The 18,078-nt window shown below is 39.6% G+C and overlaps 1 protein-coding gene across 1 annotated transcript in view; it reads left to right on the top strand.

Moving 5' to 3' along the window:
* Positions 1 to 659: 659 nt before the first annotated feature.
* Positions 660 to 18,078, top strand: part of LOC127417164 (oxysterol-binding protein 2-like) — a 134,269-nt gene continuing 116,850 nt past the window's right edge. Inside the window, exon 1 of the mRNA XM_051656919.1 lies at positions 660 to 1,063. Coding sequence (XP_051512879.1) covers positions 768 to 1,063 — 296 coding nt within the window. The 5' untranslated portion in view covers positions 660 to 767. The remainder of the gene's footprint in view (positions 1,064 to 18,078) is intronic.

The following is an 18,078-nucleotide window of genomic DNA, read 5'->3' as shown; positions in this document are numbered from 1 at the left end:
AGCAACAAAACAAACGCAGTTTTTCTGAGCTACCTTATTTACACCCTGATAAATAAAAATAATTTAATAAACTTAAAATAAAAAGTTTTCTGATTTTTTAACAGTTTCATAGGCTGAGAGTCTCAGAATGTATCAGTTATCAGATCTATATCATTAAAACATTTGAACAGTTTTCTTTAAAATAATACAAAACTTTTTTTTTATAAGCTATAAAAAAAGAGTTATAAGCCTTTAATTTTGGGCATGCCACGGAAACATTAAATCTTTAACAAACACAATCAGATCTTAAAGGGTTAAATGTGCACTCAGTTAATTTTTTCCTCATTAAAAAAGTTTAACTCCTAAAGAAATTAATTGTATTTTTGAAACATATGTTTATAATCATTTTCATATAATTAATATTTAATAATATCAACAACAAATAATAAATAAACTTACATTGTGTATAAATTATAGTGCAAGTATACCATAGGCTTTGATAAAGTGTATATGATAAGTGTATTAAGAAGTTGCTCCATAAAATAATGAAGTATATGTTCATTTGCATAACTCAATGTTACATGATCACTGTAATGTGAAGTGTGACCGATTGGATGAAGTACGGTATGTAGTGATAGCAGTAGCGGGCGCTCTCATCTCACGCCAGTGGTCGTCGCTCCAGCTCTCACACTCACACTCACACTCACACTGCTCTTCATCTCTCTGTCCCTGCCCCAGACACTCCTCCTCCGCCAGTCCGTTCATCTCAGCGCATCGGCGGTTAGTTTATGGGGAGAGTGGCCGCTCCCTGCAGCGGCCCCGGCAGGTTCGTGTCCTTTCTTACCGCGGTTCCGTGCTTACCCTGCAAACAGCAGCAGCGGCGGCGGCGGCGGCATCAGTCTGCGGCAGTGGACCGGAGCAGGATGAGCGAACTGGGCAAGAGTGCCGCGTCCACGCCAGTGAGCGGGACACAAGCCCCTGGCTCGGACACCTATAAAGGCTGGCTCTTTAAATGGACTAACTATATTAAAGGTTACCAGCGCAGATGGTTTGTGCTCAGCAATGGACTGTTGTCCTATTACAGGTATTTATGCATCGTTCGATAAGCATTCACAGTCAAATATGTCATGCAACTTAAAAATAAAAAAAATAAAATAAAAAAAATAATAATTCATTATAAGCAAACATTTCCCCTGTATCAATACGCTTTTCTGTGGCTGATCACTGTACGGGCTTATCATGTCAAGGCAGGTCATGAGAGCTGTCAAACACACACGCGGACTTTCATGCACTTTATGAGCGCCTCTATGGCGTGGAGAGATGCTAGTCCACCTTAGTTTACACCAAACATTTCACCACTGGCATTTGCGAAGTTTAAACCAGCCGACTTTTAAACCACGTTGTCAGATATGTCAAAATGAGCAGATGAGCAGTCCGTCTCACTCTTACAGTATCAAAACAAATAGCGGAATGCTGTGTTGGCATTAGCGCCTCAATTAGCCCTCATGCTAATGTCAGCTGATATTCTCATATACAGCAATGCTCTGTGAAGCTTATGAGAGTCATTGCATTTTAATATTATACAACCGACTTTTGCATGTGTATGTGGGCGTGTCTTTCAATTTTAGGTCTAATATTCTATCAAAAATTTACACGTAGCTTGTTATTATGGCGAACTTGATTGACCAGTATTTTTATGGTCTGTATTTCAGCCTCTGGCCAACTACAGATGTGTTAGCTTAGGCTAGTGTCCACTCAACAATCCTGAACATCCCTTACAAACATTTGCCATGGTATCCATATTCTGTCATAATACCTCAGTTCATACAGTTATTGTTACCAGAATTTAATTGTGGTTAAAAAGTGTAAGAATTTGAAAGCTTTTTACAATGTTTGTAGGAGATTCCATATTAATTTATAATGTTTTTCAGTTAATAACAGTCATTTTAGTAGTATGTTTGCAGAAATTGTGGTTACAGTAGTAAAGGGATACCAGTGGTTCACCACAGAGTGACAACACACAACCAATAAAATGGATTTCCTGTGCTTTTTGATAGCAAACTTCACCCACATCATTTTTGAGTCAGCATCTCAAATGACAGGGGAAGAGATATCTGATGATGAGTATAAAAGCACTGATACAGCATCTCTTTAAAAATTTAAACCTCCTCCACATATGTTACCTGCGTGCTTGGCTAGTAACACCTGTTGTTCAAGAGGCCCTTGAGCCAGTAGTGGTAATCATGTTTCATCTTTCCCCATGTGTCAGGAAGACAGGTGGATTGCAGGAGGTAACTGTCACAAAACCTAATTACTATTGTCTTTTAATTGGTTCATTACTGCATCTAGGTCTGTCCCTCAGAGAGGCTATTAAGGGGTTCAAGTCTAGTATAGATATTACACATTTAAATTTGTAAGTGAATGCTCTTATATGTGACTTAGATGACAATAGTTACAAATCAAATCAAATCAAATCAAATCACTTTATTGTCACACAGCCATATACACAAGTGCAATGGTGTGTGAAATTCTTGGGTGCAGTTCCGATCAACATAGCAGTCGTGACAGTGATGAGACAGTACTTACACAGTATGTAAGATGATGTTAATATCTGTTCATTGAAGCAACAGGTATTATACTTTGCAGACCCTTTTTAGTGTTGAACATATTGAAGAACAATACATTTTACATACATTACCGTTCAAAAGTTAAGGGTCACTTACTCATTCTTTATTTTTTTTATTTTTTAAATAAAAATTTAGAATAATAGTAAAGTCATCACAACTATGGAATAATAGAAATAGAAATATGGAAATTATATTATGACTAAAAAAAATCCAAAATAAATCAAAACTGTGTTATATTTTAGCATCTTCACAGTGGCCACACTTTGCCTAGATTTTGCAGAAATGTACTCTTGGCATTTTCTCAAACAACCTCTTGAGGTATCACCCTGAGATGCTTTTTAAACAGTATTGAAGGAGTTCCCATCTATGTTGGGCAATTAGTGGCTGCTTTTCTTTATTATTCAGTCCAAGTCATCCATTTCAAAAACTTTTTTTTTTTAAATACAATTTTAGTTTTGTAATTAAATAAATTAATATATTGGCACAATTATATTTTTGTCTACAAAACTAATTTCAAACATTTAAGCATACACCTTCAGATCAAAAGATTTTTAAGATCATGAGAAACATTTCAGGCAAGTGACCCCAAACTTTTGAACGGTAGTGTAAATCACCTGGAAAACAATAAATACATATCTTTTTAATTATTTACAACTGTTTTGTCAGACCAGCAGCGCAACCAAGTAACTTGCCCCTTCCGCTATGTACGGCAAGCCATGTGCGTTGAGTGCATGAAGTGTCCAACATTCCACACTCCGTTTTCACAGTTGAAAAAGTGCATCATCCGGGTACTTAAAGGACACTTCTTTTTGCTGCATTTTTAGTGTAAACATACTACTCGCACTTCTTACTTCTTACACTACAAAATGGCGTAGAATAGTGCAGAAGTGTTTGGGACACACCTATACACTCAGCACCACACATTTTTCCTCCACAATGACATATTAATTCATGTATTCTACATAAATAATATATTAGGAATAAGCAAAACCATATAATGTATTGTACTTAATTAAATTAATAAAAAAAACTCAGTAACTGTAATCTGATTACAAGTATTTAAAATGTTATGCATTACACTATTTGTTTGACTTAAAAAGTAATTATATTACAGTAACTAATTATTTTGTAATTGGATGACACCCAAAACTGCAAATGGAACAAAATGCATGTTTCTCAAGACGTTTCAAGTTCTTTTAATTTGACACAGCATCGCGTTAAAACATAGCATAGCGGTCAAAGCAAAAAACGTGTTTGATGAAAATGGCCCTTAGGCTTGTTTTGTAAATTTTTCTGTCATATTAATTATTTTGGATATTGTTGTCCCTATGCTCGTGGCTCATAATATTAATAGATTTAAATGTTTTGAACAAACATTTATGTTTACTTTTGTACAGTAAACAATTTTGGTACTGTGTCTGGTTGCCAGTTGATGTCCATCGTAAATTTTGTAAAAAAAAAAAAAGTGGTCCTGAAGCAAACCAGTTGAGAACCACTGCTATATACAATAGCATTCAGTCTTTGAAATTGTGCCTACCTATACCAGCCAAAGCATGAATGCAGCAAAGCATACTGAAAACATTCAGCCAACAGAATCTTAGTGTATCTGAGAGAGCCAATGTGTTGTGGAGAACCTCAGTTGCTGTCAGAGCTGCATTGTGCACCAACAGTGATCTTGAATTAATCGTTATCAGATGGTCATGAGAGTCATCAGGATAGTGTCACGGAGTAGATCTTTAGTCAAACAGCTAATGAAATAAGGGCAAAGGCTCATGTAGGAGCACTGAAGCAATACCCATCACTCAGTGTCTCTACCAAACAGCCTCTGTGGGCCTGCTGACTCTTCACACAGTGGGCCACAGGGTTCCCACCCACTCTGGAGAGTTTTGAGGGAAATTGAAACCTGCCGAATGTGAAAGAGAAGAAGTATGTTTCTCTTTGCTCTCCTCTATTAATAGTCTATTATGGTGGAAGGTGATTGCAGTGCTGTAAGGCTAGATGTGCTGTCATTTGAGAGCTCAGGCAATGGTGCGCACGTAGCCAACACAATGGAGTGTCTGGAAAACGTGTTGGCTGCGCTAATGTCTGCCAAATCAACCTGCAAAATAAACCATGCTGCAGAGCCAAAGAGATCGACAGTGTACAGTATGTGTGAATGCATGTGCTTTAAAGCCAGTGCAAGCCAGTAGTAATTGCATTATGAATGGAGATTTGATCAAGATAGTTAGAAATACCAAGGGTACACTCAAAAAAAGGTGAAACAGCATTTAGCTATTATGTCACCCACAGCTGTTACCAGCTTCATGAAGAGGTCAGATGTGCTGCAACAGTAGCTACATTCAAGTCCAGACTGAAAACACATCTGTTTAGTACATCTGAAAGGTTGAGGGTTATTAAAGACTATGAGAGTAGTCACTTCAAGATCACTGGGTGATAAACTTTAGGACTGAAGGAAGGTGGTTATTAAAGGTCAAGGGGGTGGCCGTTTCATTGTCACGTGTGATCGACCTGGGGCTCTTGTTCAGTGATTCCACTCGGATAAGGGAAGCCCAAACTCTTATTTCTTGTTCTTACTGATTGCACTGTATTATTTTATTTTATTGAAATACCTGGTGGAAACATCTGAACAAGAAAGTTTGGGGGTTAATAAAGCCTATGGAAGTGGTTGCTTTAATATCGCAGGGTGATCGACATTCGCACCTGTTCAACGTTTTCATTGTTGTGGCACCCCGAACTCAGTGTTACATTTTTATGTCTTTTTATTCTTATTTTTTATTTTCTTGTTCTTAAGTGATTTTAAAATGGACTGTAGTGATGGGGGCGTTGTCGTGTGTCTGTCTGCGGGAGAGAGAGAGCGGTAAGGCTCGTCACCTGGGTTGTCATAATCTCTAACACCTCTTTCTTGTTGTAGTGATGGCAGAGGGAGACATAAAAAGGCACACGAGGCGTCAGTGACAGAGAGAGACCAGAGAGAGACCAGAGAGAGAGACTGTACCTGTGTGTGCTCGATAAAAGCCTTTACTCATTTGTGTGTGACTACTTGGCCACTGAGTGCCTTTTTGTTTATGTTTTATGAACGGCGCTAAAGAGTAATAAAAATACTCACGTTGACAGTTCGCTGCCTCCTGACTGCTTCATTGCCCAGACAACAAACCCTCTACAGTGGTGCTGAAACCCAGGATTCTTGGAGGACAATGTCATCATGGAGTCTTCACCACAGGGCGAAGTCATCGAGTCCCTCGCCAGCATCCAGCAAACACAACATCAGGCCCTCATGGTGTTTCCAACTCCTGCTCCAGGCTCAAGCAGAGGACCGACAGGCGTTCTGGAGCCTGATGAACCGAGAGGGGGCTGCAGCTGCGACCCCGGAGCCTACATCGCCAGTGACCCACATCAAAATGGGGCCAGGCGATGATCCCGAGGCCTTCCTCGACCTCTTTGAAAAGACCGCTGAAGTGTGGAAGTGGCCTCCCAACCAGTGGGCGGCCTGCCTGTTACCACTACTCTCCGGGGAAGCACAGCTAGCAGCCCAGTAACTTCCTGCCGCCAGCCTCCTCGAGTATAAAGACCTGAAGAGGGCCATCATGCAACGGGTTGGCCATACTCCCGAACAGAGCCGCCAGCGTTTCAGCTCCCTGAGGTTCGGGAAACACGGCCACCCATTTGCTTTTGCACAATAGCTCCGGGATGCCTGCCGGAAATGGTTGCTGGCTGAGGGAGTCCGCGGCGCCTTGGAGATCGTCAACCTGGTGACACTGGAGCAGTTCATCTCCCAGCTTCCTTGAGGGATGGCAGAGTGGGTCCAGTGCCACCGCCCGGTGTCGCTGGAGGAGGCAGTCCAGCTGGACGAGGACTACATGGTAGCGTTTCCGGGAGGCAGCGAACCAGAAGCTCTTCCTTCTCTCTCTTCTCTCTCTCTCTCCCCTTTATTATGTAATTATAAAATTATCTGCAGACAGATGCATCTGACAGAGAGCTGGGGGCATTGATCTCGCAGGAGGTGGAGCGGGAGGAGCGACCAGTGCTGTACATTAGTTGTAAGCTCTCGCTGATAGAGACTAAGTACAGCACAGTGGAGAAGGAGTGTCTAATGATTAAGTGGTCCGTCCTCACTCTCCGCTACTACATGCTGGGATGGGCCTTCACCCTCTGTTCAGGGGTTGGCAGGCCAGATGTTGCCCTGGCCTGAGTCAGGCAGTGGGGATATGTGGTGATGGGGCATGGTCGTGTGTCTGTCTGCGGGAGAGAGAGAGCGGTAAGGCTCATCACCTGGGTTGTCATTATCTCTAACACCTGTTTCTTGATGTAGTGTCAGCGGAGGGAGACATAAAAAGGTGCACGAGGCGTCAGAGTGACAGAGAGAGACCAGAGAGACTGTACCTGTGTGTGCTCGATAAAAGCCTTTACTCATTTGTGTGTGTGACTACTTGGCCACTGAGTGCCTTTTTGTTTATGTTTTATGAACGACACTGAAGTGTAATAAAAATACTTACATTGACAGTTCGCTGCCTCCTGACTCCTTCATTGCCCAGACAACGAACCTTCTATGTGGACTTTTATGTATCTTTTATTTTCTTTATTATTTCCATTTAAAGCGCTCTGAATTACCCTTGTGTATGAAATGTGTTATATAAATAAACGTGCCTTGCCTGGCATTGTCTTGATTATTTCCAGAGACTGAATAGTCACTGGTAAACTTATGAATGGGAGAAATCGGGGGCCTGGGTAGCTCTGTGGAAAAAGATGCTGGCTACCACCTCTGGAGCTTGCTAGTTCGCCAGTTCAAATCCCAGGGCATGCTGAGTGACTCCAGCCAGGTCTCCTAAGCAACCAAATTGGCCTGGTTGCTAGGGAGGGTAGAGTCACATGGGGTGACCTCCTCGTGGTCGCTATAATGTGGTTCGTTCTCAGTGGCGCGTGGTGAGTTGAGCGCGGATGCCGCGGTGGATGGCGTGAAGCCTCCACACGCGCTATGTCTCTGTGGCAATGCGCTCAACAAGCCACATGATAAAATGCATGGGTTGATGGTCTCAGACACGGAGGCAACTGGGATTCATCTTCCGTCACCCGGATTGAGGCAAATCACTACGCAACCATGAGGATTTAAAAGCGCACTGGGAAAAAAAACATTTTTTGGGAGAAATCGTAATGCTGAATATGGCGGCTCTAGGAATGAAATTCACGCCTTACAGTTAAAAGAGCCAATCACCTTTTTTATGTGATGTTGCCTGTTTGTTTTCATTGAGAGTGCGCATGAGCATGATAAGACTGAAAAATAGTGAAAAGGGACTTTGTTATTACTAGGAGTACTACTCGCTTAATCTCAGTAACCGCCCTGTAATTAGACACTTTCATTTATGGATTAAATTAATCACCAAACAAAACTGCAAAAATAATGACAGGTTTCCCAAATACTCCCCCTGTCTACCATTAGTAGCATTAGGACCATTGGTAGTCTCAATCTAAACTTTTGTCATTGGTTGAGCTAATGTTGCTATGTCAGGCTGGTCAGGATTCTCAAAATTGGGATTTTAACAACTAAAAAATTACTTTAATTTCCCAGTAATGAGATTAGGACATGATATGTAGTTGAAAAGCATTAACATGTACCAATGGTTCCCCACTGCAATATGGGTAAAAAAAAAAAAAAAGATAGATCTGACTGTATTTTATGCCTTTAATTGAATTAGTCCATTAGCATTCACTATACTGCAAGTCAAGTGAATGGAAACACTTGTACAACTCTTTCAGCCAAATCTGCTTCATGCTGCTAAATGTGCCCAATTACAGCATCCTACTGCACTTAAATGCAAAGTGCAGCATTCTGTGACTCAGTGGGTGGTGCATGTACTGTACAGCAATTTCTTCTTTTCAGCGTATATTAGTCCATTCAGCCCCAAATGATCACTTAAAGAGAAATCCACACACCTGTCTTTAAGGTTTCAGTATATTTTTATGCCACTAGCAAAAAATACTGTTACATCCCTTCTGCATCGCCCTCTTTTTGCTATTGTTAGGAAAAAGAGATAGTCCTGCCCCAAACTCACAGCTTTGGATGAGTTAAAAGTTGAATGAAATATTATGTTGTGCTCAAACAAATAAAGCAATATTTTGCAAGTGCCCCAGTGTTTAGTTTATACTTTTGGGGAAATCAACTTATGAATGGCTTACTTACAGATGTTTCTGCACATTAAATCTGAAGTGTGTCATTTTTCCGCCACTTGCACCAAATAGATGCTAATGCTAATAGAGCACAACAGTCTTGTTCCGGAAATAAAAATCCATTTAATTTTCTTTTTGCTTTTAAACAATAACTTATAAACCACCTACCATGAGCTCCAAGGTTGTTCATCAATTGTATAGTCAAGTCATTTCATTTTTATTTGTATAGTGCTTTTCACAACACATAGTTTCAAGGCAGCTTTACAGAAAATCATGCATTAACAGAAAATGAAATGTAATATCTATAAAGTCTTAGAGCCATCATTGTGTAGTTTGATCAAATACGATTGTAAATTGTGTATAAAATTAAATAATAATTGTATTTAGAACCCCAGTGTGCAAGCTGAAGGTGACTGTGGCAAGGAACACAAAACTCCATAAGATGTTGGTAAATGGAGAAAAATAACCTTGGGAGAAACCAGGCTCACTGTGGGGGCCAGTTCCCCTCTGGCTAAACAGGATGAATATAATACCAATATTAGTTATTTGTGTGCAGTGCAAGTCATGGTTTAAAATTAGTAAACTAAGTAAGTGTTGAGGGCCAGTGTTTAAACAAACATTTTGTATGAACTGTAAGATTAATTCCTAATGTCTTTTGAAGTTCATCCTGGATTAACTGCAGAAGTTCATATAGATGCATGTCCTTTGTAAATTGGCTGATGAAGGCTTTTGTTGGCAATTAATTGATAGTCTGTGTATTCTGTTTTAAGAGTGTAGTCCATCATTAGACCAAGTTGATGCAGGCAGAGATCAGTGAGGTGCATTGCAGTTCAACAAGCAGGTCATTTCAGTGAGGTCTATCCTAAATCCAAGGTTCAGGCTGTGGCATCAGTTCATCCCCTGAAGTCCATTGTAATAGACTAAAGTGATGTCTGGCTGGCACCAGATGCATTTAGTCATCATCACTCAGAGACACGTAGCAGTGGAGTCCGACACCAAGCAACGGAACGGAGCTGGATCTGGCCGGCTATGGTAACCTCTGTATATGAATCCTGAGGTTGAGAAAGGGAAACAAATAGAATAATATTAGCGTAGATGCCATTAAATTATAATGAGTTATAGGTCATGATAAATGTTTCTGGTTCCGGCAGACCTAACTAAAGCAGCCTAATTGTGAGTTGTTGGATAAATTAAGTGTATGCCTGGCTAAATAGATAAGTCTTTAGTCTAGACTTAAACTGAGTGAGTGTGTCGGCGTCCCGAACAGTGTGAGGAGTTAATAATATTAAGAAGAGGTTCTGAGATTACAGCGAATATCTCTTATAAGAGCTTAGTTGGTATTGGATCTAACATACACGTTGTGGCTTTTGATGTTTCAATAAGTTTTGTTAGCTCTTTATGACCTATGACAAGTGAACGGAGGATTGAAGTTGCTCATGAGGAAAATTATGAGACTGTTTTCTGAGGTACTGTGACAGATGATTGCATAATTCAGATTAACTCACTTTATGTGGGGGAATAAAACTCGTAAACAGCCACTAAAACATCGGAACTTTTTACAACAAACTCACCTAAATCTTACAGGGGGCTACATTTCTCAATTCCTGTATACGTCAGATGGATCTAGGTTCAGAAATCAACTTTTCCATTAAGGGGGAATATTTGATTTCCAGGGGCATTTTTTACCTTTACAAAGGGCATTTTTAAAAAAATCTATTCTAACCTTATAAAATGACCCTGTCATCCTTTTATGTTATAATTAATTAAATTAGAAAAATGTCATGTTTCAATAATTACAAAATTGCATGACCTGTATATTGCAAATGTGCATAGTTACTGAAGCAAAAAGTTTTTTCTCATTCACAAATTTCCAAATATTTTGCCTATTAAATTAACAGCCTACAAATGCACACATAGAGAAAGAGATGACAGCATTTCTTCAAATTTGGAATGAGGACCTTAAAACTTACTTTTAAAGCCACTTCTTCATGCCAGTTGATTAAAAAAATGCAAAAATAAACATTTCACAATGAAACTTAGTCAGAGATATGGTTCATACACAACTGGTTTATGTAATAATGTATATTATTATATGTATATAATAATGTAAATTATTATTGTATCATTAATAATGTTTTATTTAGCATCAAGGCTATTTATCCAGATATAATTTTTGTTAATATTATTATTAACTACATTGAAGCATATAATTACATTATATTTTGTTTTCTCTCAGACCTGATTAATTTTATAAATATATACAGTGCATCCGGAAAGTATTCACAGCGCTTCACTTTTTCCACATTTTGTTATGTTACATTCTTATTCCAAAATGGATTAAATTCATTATTTTCCTCAAAATTCTACAAACAAAACCCCATAATGACAACGTGAAAGAAGTTTGTTTGAAATCTTTGCAAATTTATTAAAAATAAAAAATGAAAAAAAAAATCACATGTACATAAGTATTCACAGCCTTTGCCGTGACACTCAAAATTGAGCTCAGGTGCATCCTGTTTCCACTGATCATCCTTGAGATGTTTCTACAACTTGATTGGAGTCCACCTGTGGTAAATTCAGTTGATTGGACATGATTTGGAAAGGCACACACCTGTCTATATAAGGTCCCACAGTTAACAGTGCATGTCAGAGCACAAACCAAGCCATGAAGTCCAAGGAATTGTCTGTAGACCTCCGAGACAGGATTGTATTGAGACACAGATCTGGGGAAGGGTACAGAAAAATTTCTGCAGCATTGAAGGTCCCAATGAGCACAGTGGCCTCCATCATCAAACTGAGCGATCGGGGGAGAAGGGCCTTAGTCAGGGAGGTGACCAAGGACCCGATGGTCACTCTGACAGAGCTCCAGCGTTTCTCTGTGGAGAGAGGAGAACCTTCCAGAAGAACAACCATCTCTGCAGCACTCCACCAATCAGGCCTGTATGGTAGAGTGGCCAGACGGAAGCCACTTCTCAGTAAAAGGCTCATGACAGCCCACCTGGAGTTTGCCAAAAGGCACCTGAAGGACTCTCAGACCATGAGAAACAAAATTCTCTGGTCTGATGAAACAAAGATTGAACTCTATGGCCTGAATGGCAAGTGTCATGTCTGGAGGAAACCAGGCACCGCTCATCACCTGGCCAATACCTTCCCTTCATGAAGCATGGTGGTGGCAGCATCATGTTGTGAGGATGTTTTTCAGTGGCAGGAACTGGGAGACTAGTCAGGATCGAGGGAAAGATGAATGCAGCAATGTACAGAGACATCCTTGATGAAAACCTGCTCCAGAGCACTCTGGACCTCAGACTGGGGCAAAGGTTCATCTTCCAACAGGACAACGACCCTAAGCATACAGCCAAGATAACAAAGGAGTGGCTCCGGGACAACTCTGTGAATGTCCTTGAGTGGCCCAGCCAGAGCCCAGACTTGAACCCGATTGAACATCTCTGGAGAGATCTGAAAATGGCTGTGCACCGACGCTCCCCATCCAACCTGATGGAGCTTGAGAGGTCCTGCAAAGAAGAATGGGAGAAACTGCCCAAAAATAGGTGTGCCAAGCTTGTAGCATCACACTCAAAAAGACTTGAGGCTGTAATTGGTGCCAAAGATGCTTCAACAAAGTATTGAGCAAAGGCTGTGAATACTTATGTACAAGTGATTTTTTTGTTTGTTTTTTATTTTTAATAAATTTGCAAAGATTTCAAACAAACTTCTTTCATGTTGTCATTATGGGGTTTTGTTTGTAGAATTTTGAGGAAAATAATGAATTTAATCCATTTTGGAATAAGGCTGTAACATAACAAAATGTGGAAAAAGTGAAGCGCTGTGAATACTTTCCGGATGCACTGTAACATTCATCCCTCCCGTACTATTGGCTTTTCGCTGGTGAGGAGGCCTTTCAAACAGATAGATCCATAAGTGAAATGAGCTGATGGGCAGGGAAGTAGGCTAAAGCACAGGGAGTGACAGTGTTACTCACTAGGACAGTATATTTTGAATAAATGGTCCGAACTTCGAATGGTCACGTAATTTAGCATGTAAGCACGACACCGAACTGATGTGGAGCGTGAGAAGCAGAGTGCCCATCTGTGTGCGTTTATGGGACGAGCATCCGCGGCTGACTCTGACTGCAACATCTGCACAATGTACACATGAAACAAATAATGTTCAGTGAAAATTCCAATGAAGATTGCGATGTATGTTTTTTGAGCTAGAACTCTTTGTGGGGGCAATCTTTTTGCCCCCATATTTTGAATTTCAGGGGCATTTTTCCCAGAGCCCCCGAGAGAGATGGAGGTGAGAGATGTAACAGGTGTTTAAGTGTCTCTATTCACCATGCAGCTGGTACACAAAGCTTGTCAGATGTGCTGCATTATGATTAATGATGGAGCGCCAAGATATGAAAGGCATCAGAACTATAGATCGATCCAAAGTCACGCTCTTGCAATATTAACAGTTTTGTTAATTATAAACAGGAACGATTGTTTTATCGTATCACTCGCTAACGGATACGCGGTATAACGCCATGTGCATGTAGAATTAACAGGTTTAGAAAGATTTATACATCTGTAACATGTTAAGTTCAGTAACTATGTGACAAAGTGCTCCATTGCGTGTGCTCACACTAAACTCAACAAGCGCTCAAACGTGCTGCTGACAGCTGCATGTGAGAGAGAGGGAGAGATAGAGCAGATTTACTCATGCATCTTCTGGAATTACAGTTTGATATAGAAACAAGTTTATTGATTTGATTTGTTCATCTGTATATATTGGTTTAATAATTCGCAGCTGCACTGTAAAGTGAATAAAAGTGTGCGGGAATTTCCCGCGCTATGAACGCGAAACTTACGGGAATGATTAGAATTGTGCGCAATACCCGCAATTCTGCACCGAATTTCAGGCCCTGTTGTATTTATATTTTCTGTTATTACTTCAAGTTCTTCTAGACTTTTTGGCTTATTGAGTATATTAGATCAATCTGGAAGATTATTAGAGAAGCTATCTTTAGTGGTCGAAAGAATAGTTCTACTTGAACGATAGCATGGTGTAGATTGAGTAACATTAGCTGATTGTAGCATACAAGAGACGAGGTAAAGATCTGAGATGTCATCACTCTGTGGCAAAATTTCTATAGTATCAACATCAACTCCATAAAACAGAATTAAATCTAGCGTATGATTATGGCAATGAGTTGGTCCTGTCACATTTTGTCTGACTCCAGGAGAGTTGAGAATATCGATAAATGCTAATCCCAATGTGTCATTTTCATTATCAATGTGAATGTTGAAATCACCAACAATTAAAACTCTATCCAAAGTAACTACTAGATCTGATAGAAAATGTCACCAAGGAAATCAGAATACGGCCCGGATGATCTATATACTGTAGCAAGGGCAAAAGACGACAGAGATTTTCTATTTGTATCTGATGGTCACATTTAAGCATTATTAGTTCAAAAGACTTAATCTTATATCCTGTCCTCTGAGTAACACCAAAAACTTCACTGTAAATTGAAGCAACACCTCCTCCTCGACCCTTCAGATGAGGCTCATGTTTGTAACAATAACCTGGGGGAATAGATTAATTTAAATGAATATATTCATCCAGTTTAAGCCAGGTTTCTTTTTTTGGTAGTTTGGGGAACAGACACAGTCTCTATATGATATCTAAGTGATAAAGTCTCTATGTGTTGTAGTTAATGTGACTTGTGTGACGTCTCAAGGCAGCTAGCAGACATTCATATTAGCCAGTTTGTCTGCTTCCTGACCTGGGCCCCAGTTAGTCAGATACTATCATTATGAGCCGAATTAATAGAGAGGAGAGCGGGACCTCCCTGGAAGGATGGAGTCTGTCTCTCTTTAGCAGGTCAGGTCTACCCCAAAAACTCTTTCAATTGTCTATAAATCCTTTGCTATTCTCTGAACATAGGCTTCTGTTGAAGCCATCAGTCCACATTATTTAAACTTCATTAAAAAAAAAAAATTTTTTAATGCAGAATTCCAGGTGAAGAACTATACTATCTGTGGATGCTGCAGCGAAAGATCCACCAATCAGAGATTGTCAGCAAACAAACCACAAATGAGCTCTGCAACGATTCAATGACGCACTGAGTCGGTCTCCCTACACTTTTAGACTACTTATATATTTGTATATATCTGAATATTTTGAAATAAAATCATTATATATTGTTTCTACACTTATAATGTACAACTTTTCAAGCCATTCTCCAATGCTTTTTGGGATTATAGTTCATTCCCCCATTAAAGATAGTAAGCACACAGTCTTGTTTCCCCCTGTCTTTTTGTCTATTTATTTTCTAACGATTTTGTTTCAAGTCAAAGCTTGTAAACTTGAGATTCATCTCGTAGCTGATTGTTTTATTTCATGGCTTCAAACATTTTATGAAGAATTATATGAAATCCCTTTGAAAAAAATAAATGGGAAAAATACTTCCAGTACCAAGACAGCTGAAAAAGTGGATGGGCACTGTTGCACTTTATTGTAATCTGTTTGTTTAAGCAACCCAACATAACAAAATTGGCTCAACCAATGATGTGAGTTTGGGCGAGACAACCTGTTTGTCCAACTTGTTTAAAAACATTAACATTTTTGCAGTAAAAACACTTTACCTTTAAACTGGGATATGAAAAATTGCACACAGCACCTTTAAATCAGTGACCAAGGATGTCTAGTGCTAGTGCTAAATCCCTCCTTGCCCTTCCATCCCATACTTTATGTCTGCTGGGTCTGTTTCTTACATACTGGGTGGATTGCCTTTGGTTTGAGATTATGGTATCCACCACTGCTGGTCTTTCTCTATTTTCACATACTGTACATGCTTTCTCTCTCTCTTACTCACTCTGCTTTACCTTTGGGAAAGAGCTGATTTTAATGGTTTAATAATTTTGATGAGAGAAGCACTGATCACTCTTCCTTATGTGCACTTTATAAAAACTCACCTGCCAATACAGCGCAGCAGTGTCTGCCCACATTTTCAGTGTATTTTTCCCAGTAATGTTTTGCATAGACTTTTAATAAAATCCTTCATAAAAGAGTTCTAAGCCATTAACCAAACCAACCAGAATTACAACATTACAAACTTTGATTTGAAGCAAAAAATACAAACTTTGATTTGTAGACAAAGGTACACGACTGTGTACTTACACAGTCTTTCACAAGGGCACAAGCTAAAATCCCATGACACAATCAAATAAAAAAAAAGTTGGAAATATATTAAACTATTGATTTTAGGTTGTTGATTATAAGTATAAAAATAATATATTATAATATATGTAGTTTGAGGGTTAGGCTCCAGCACTACCCATGACCCTGCATAGGACCAGTTGCTATAGAAGATGGATAGATGGATGGATAGTTTAAGGGTGTAGGGAGACAGACTTGATTGCATCATTCACAGTGTGTCATGGAAGTGGTCGCTGCTGGTCTTGTTTGCCAGGCTTTGTTGGCTGTAGTTCTCTGATTGGTGGATCTTTCACTGCTGGACCATGGGTAGTGTAGTTGTTCACCTGGAATTCCGCTATTAAACATGGACTAATGGCTTCAATGGAAGCATGTACCATCGATAAACAACCTCAGATCTCACGGTAGATCTGTCTTTAAAGGTTTATAAGTTATCGTTGAAAATCAATACGTCTATGGAAAAAATGTATGGGATTTTTACTTCTGGAAACCAGACAGTTGAGCTCTATAGTACTTGCACACTGATGCAGCATCTGAAGGAAAAATCGAGGCTTTCTACAGGATGTGCCCTGGATGTGTTCTGCTGATGTGTTCGTTTTACAGAGAGCAATAGAAAACAGAATCCCCCCGTCTCCTCCACAATGTTCTTGTCATCTGCAGTGCTGAAACGCATTAAAGTGTAATGGACTGCGTAAATGCAGTGTTTGCACTTTGTCACAGCATCCCCCTTCTCCTCGCTATGTGTCATTTTTATCCTCATGTCTTTTCTTCTTACATACTTCCTCTCTGTTTGGTTCCTTCTCTCCATGTTTGATTTCTTAATTGACTTCCTCCTGCCTTTAATGTGCTCTGGTGTGCTTATTGCACCCGGCTGCAGTTGGAAGCTGCTTTAGTAAAGCAGGTAGTAGTAAAGGAGGCTGAGGAAAAGCCTGTGAACCTGCCTGGATCCCATTCTAGGGACACAGTTTATTGGTGCCCACATTGGTATCTCAATAAATTATCAGTATTGGTCTGATTTGGCCAATATTGAGACCAAAGAATATTAGACCTCTTTCCGATTTAAACTGTATACTAATTTTCTATCTTTTTGGCTGTACATTAAAATGTTTTGATGCCTAATTTCACTTGAAGCATGTGATTTCACTGTGAATATTATCGTTGTCATCATGTCTTTTCATTTTCTCAAGTCACCAGAAATGGAGGACGAGTGCATATTTCTTAATGGCACTGTACACTTTAACAGCTGTAGTGTAGATACACATTAAACAAAACAAATTTTAGTAGAAGGGTATTGGTCGGGGTGTGTTATACAGTGATGATGTTGATAAAAATCAGCTGAGGCACACCCACACGTCTTCTTTTGGAAGCCATTTGTGTTTGTGTCTGCCTTTTTCTATGGACAGACTGTGATCAGAGAGCCTGCAAATGGAAATATTTGGTAATACACCTAAATCTCTCTTTCCTAACTTTCACTTCATCTTATTTTGCTCTCACACCCTCCTTATTTCTCCTCAGTCTGCTGGTTTTATCTCGGTTTTCTTTTTTGGACGAATTCTCTTATCTCTCATCTGCCCTTTGTTTTTGTCCTTGTTTCAAATTCTCGTACCTTATCTCAGTTTTCAGTTTTATTTGTGCTTCACTGGTATGAGAAAATAATTGCCAACTCATTTTGGGAACACATATTGCTGACAACACATTTCATTTTCAATGAAAATAGGAAAACAAGAAATAGTGCTCTATTTTTTTTTGCCCCTGCACATAGTTCCTCATCTTGGCTTCATGATCTCAGTTCTGACCCACTTACAGCCATTTGCGTCCAGTCATTTCTCTGCAGGGTGGGTGCAGCTAATTTAAGATTTCTGCTTTTACCCCTCTGTACATCATAGCCAAAGTCTCCATTCTGCTTGGGCATTGGCATTAGCAGACATTGGACTCTAGTCTTTCATTGCATTGGTTTTCCTGTTAATGCAGTGGCCTTTTTTCTCTGTTTCTTTCTTTCTCACTCCCTCTTTATCTCTGTACTGCAGATGTGTGTGGGTCAGCTTTTGCCAACATTTAGTCCCCACAAGGATAGTAATACACATATTAAATAACATCTTTATTAAAATGT

The sequence above is a fragment of the Myxocyprinus asiaticus genome, chromosome 3 (assembly GCF_019703515.2).
Source record: "Myxocyprinus asiaticus isolate MX2 ecotype Aquarium Trade chromosome 3, UBuf_Myxa_2, whole genome shotgun sequence".
Classification (NCBI taxonomy): Eukaryota; Metazoa; Chordata; class Actinopteri; order Cypriniformes; family Catostomidae; genus Myxocyprinus; species Myxocyprinus asiaticus.
Note: the sequence above shows the minus strand (reverse complement) of the source record. Positions and strands in the feature narration are given on the sequence as shown.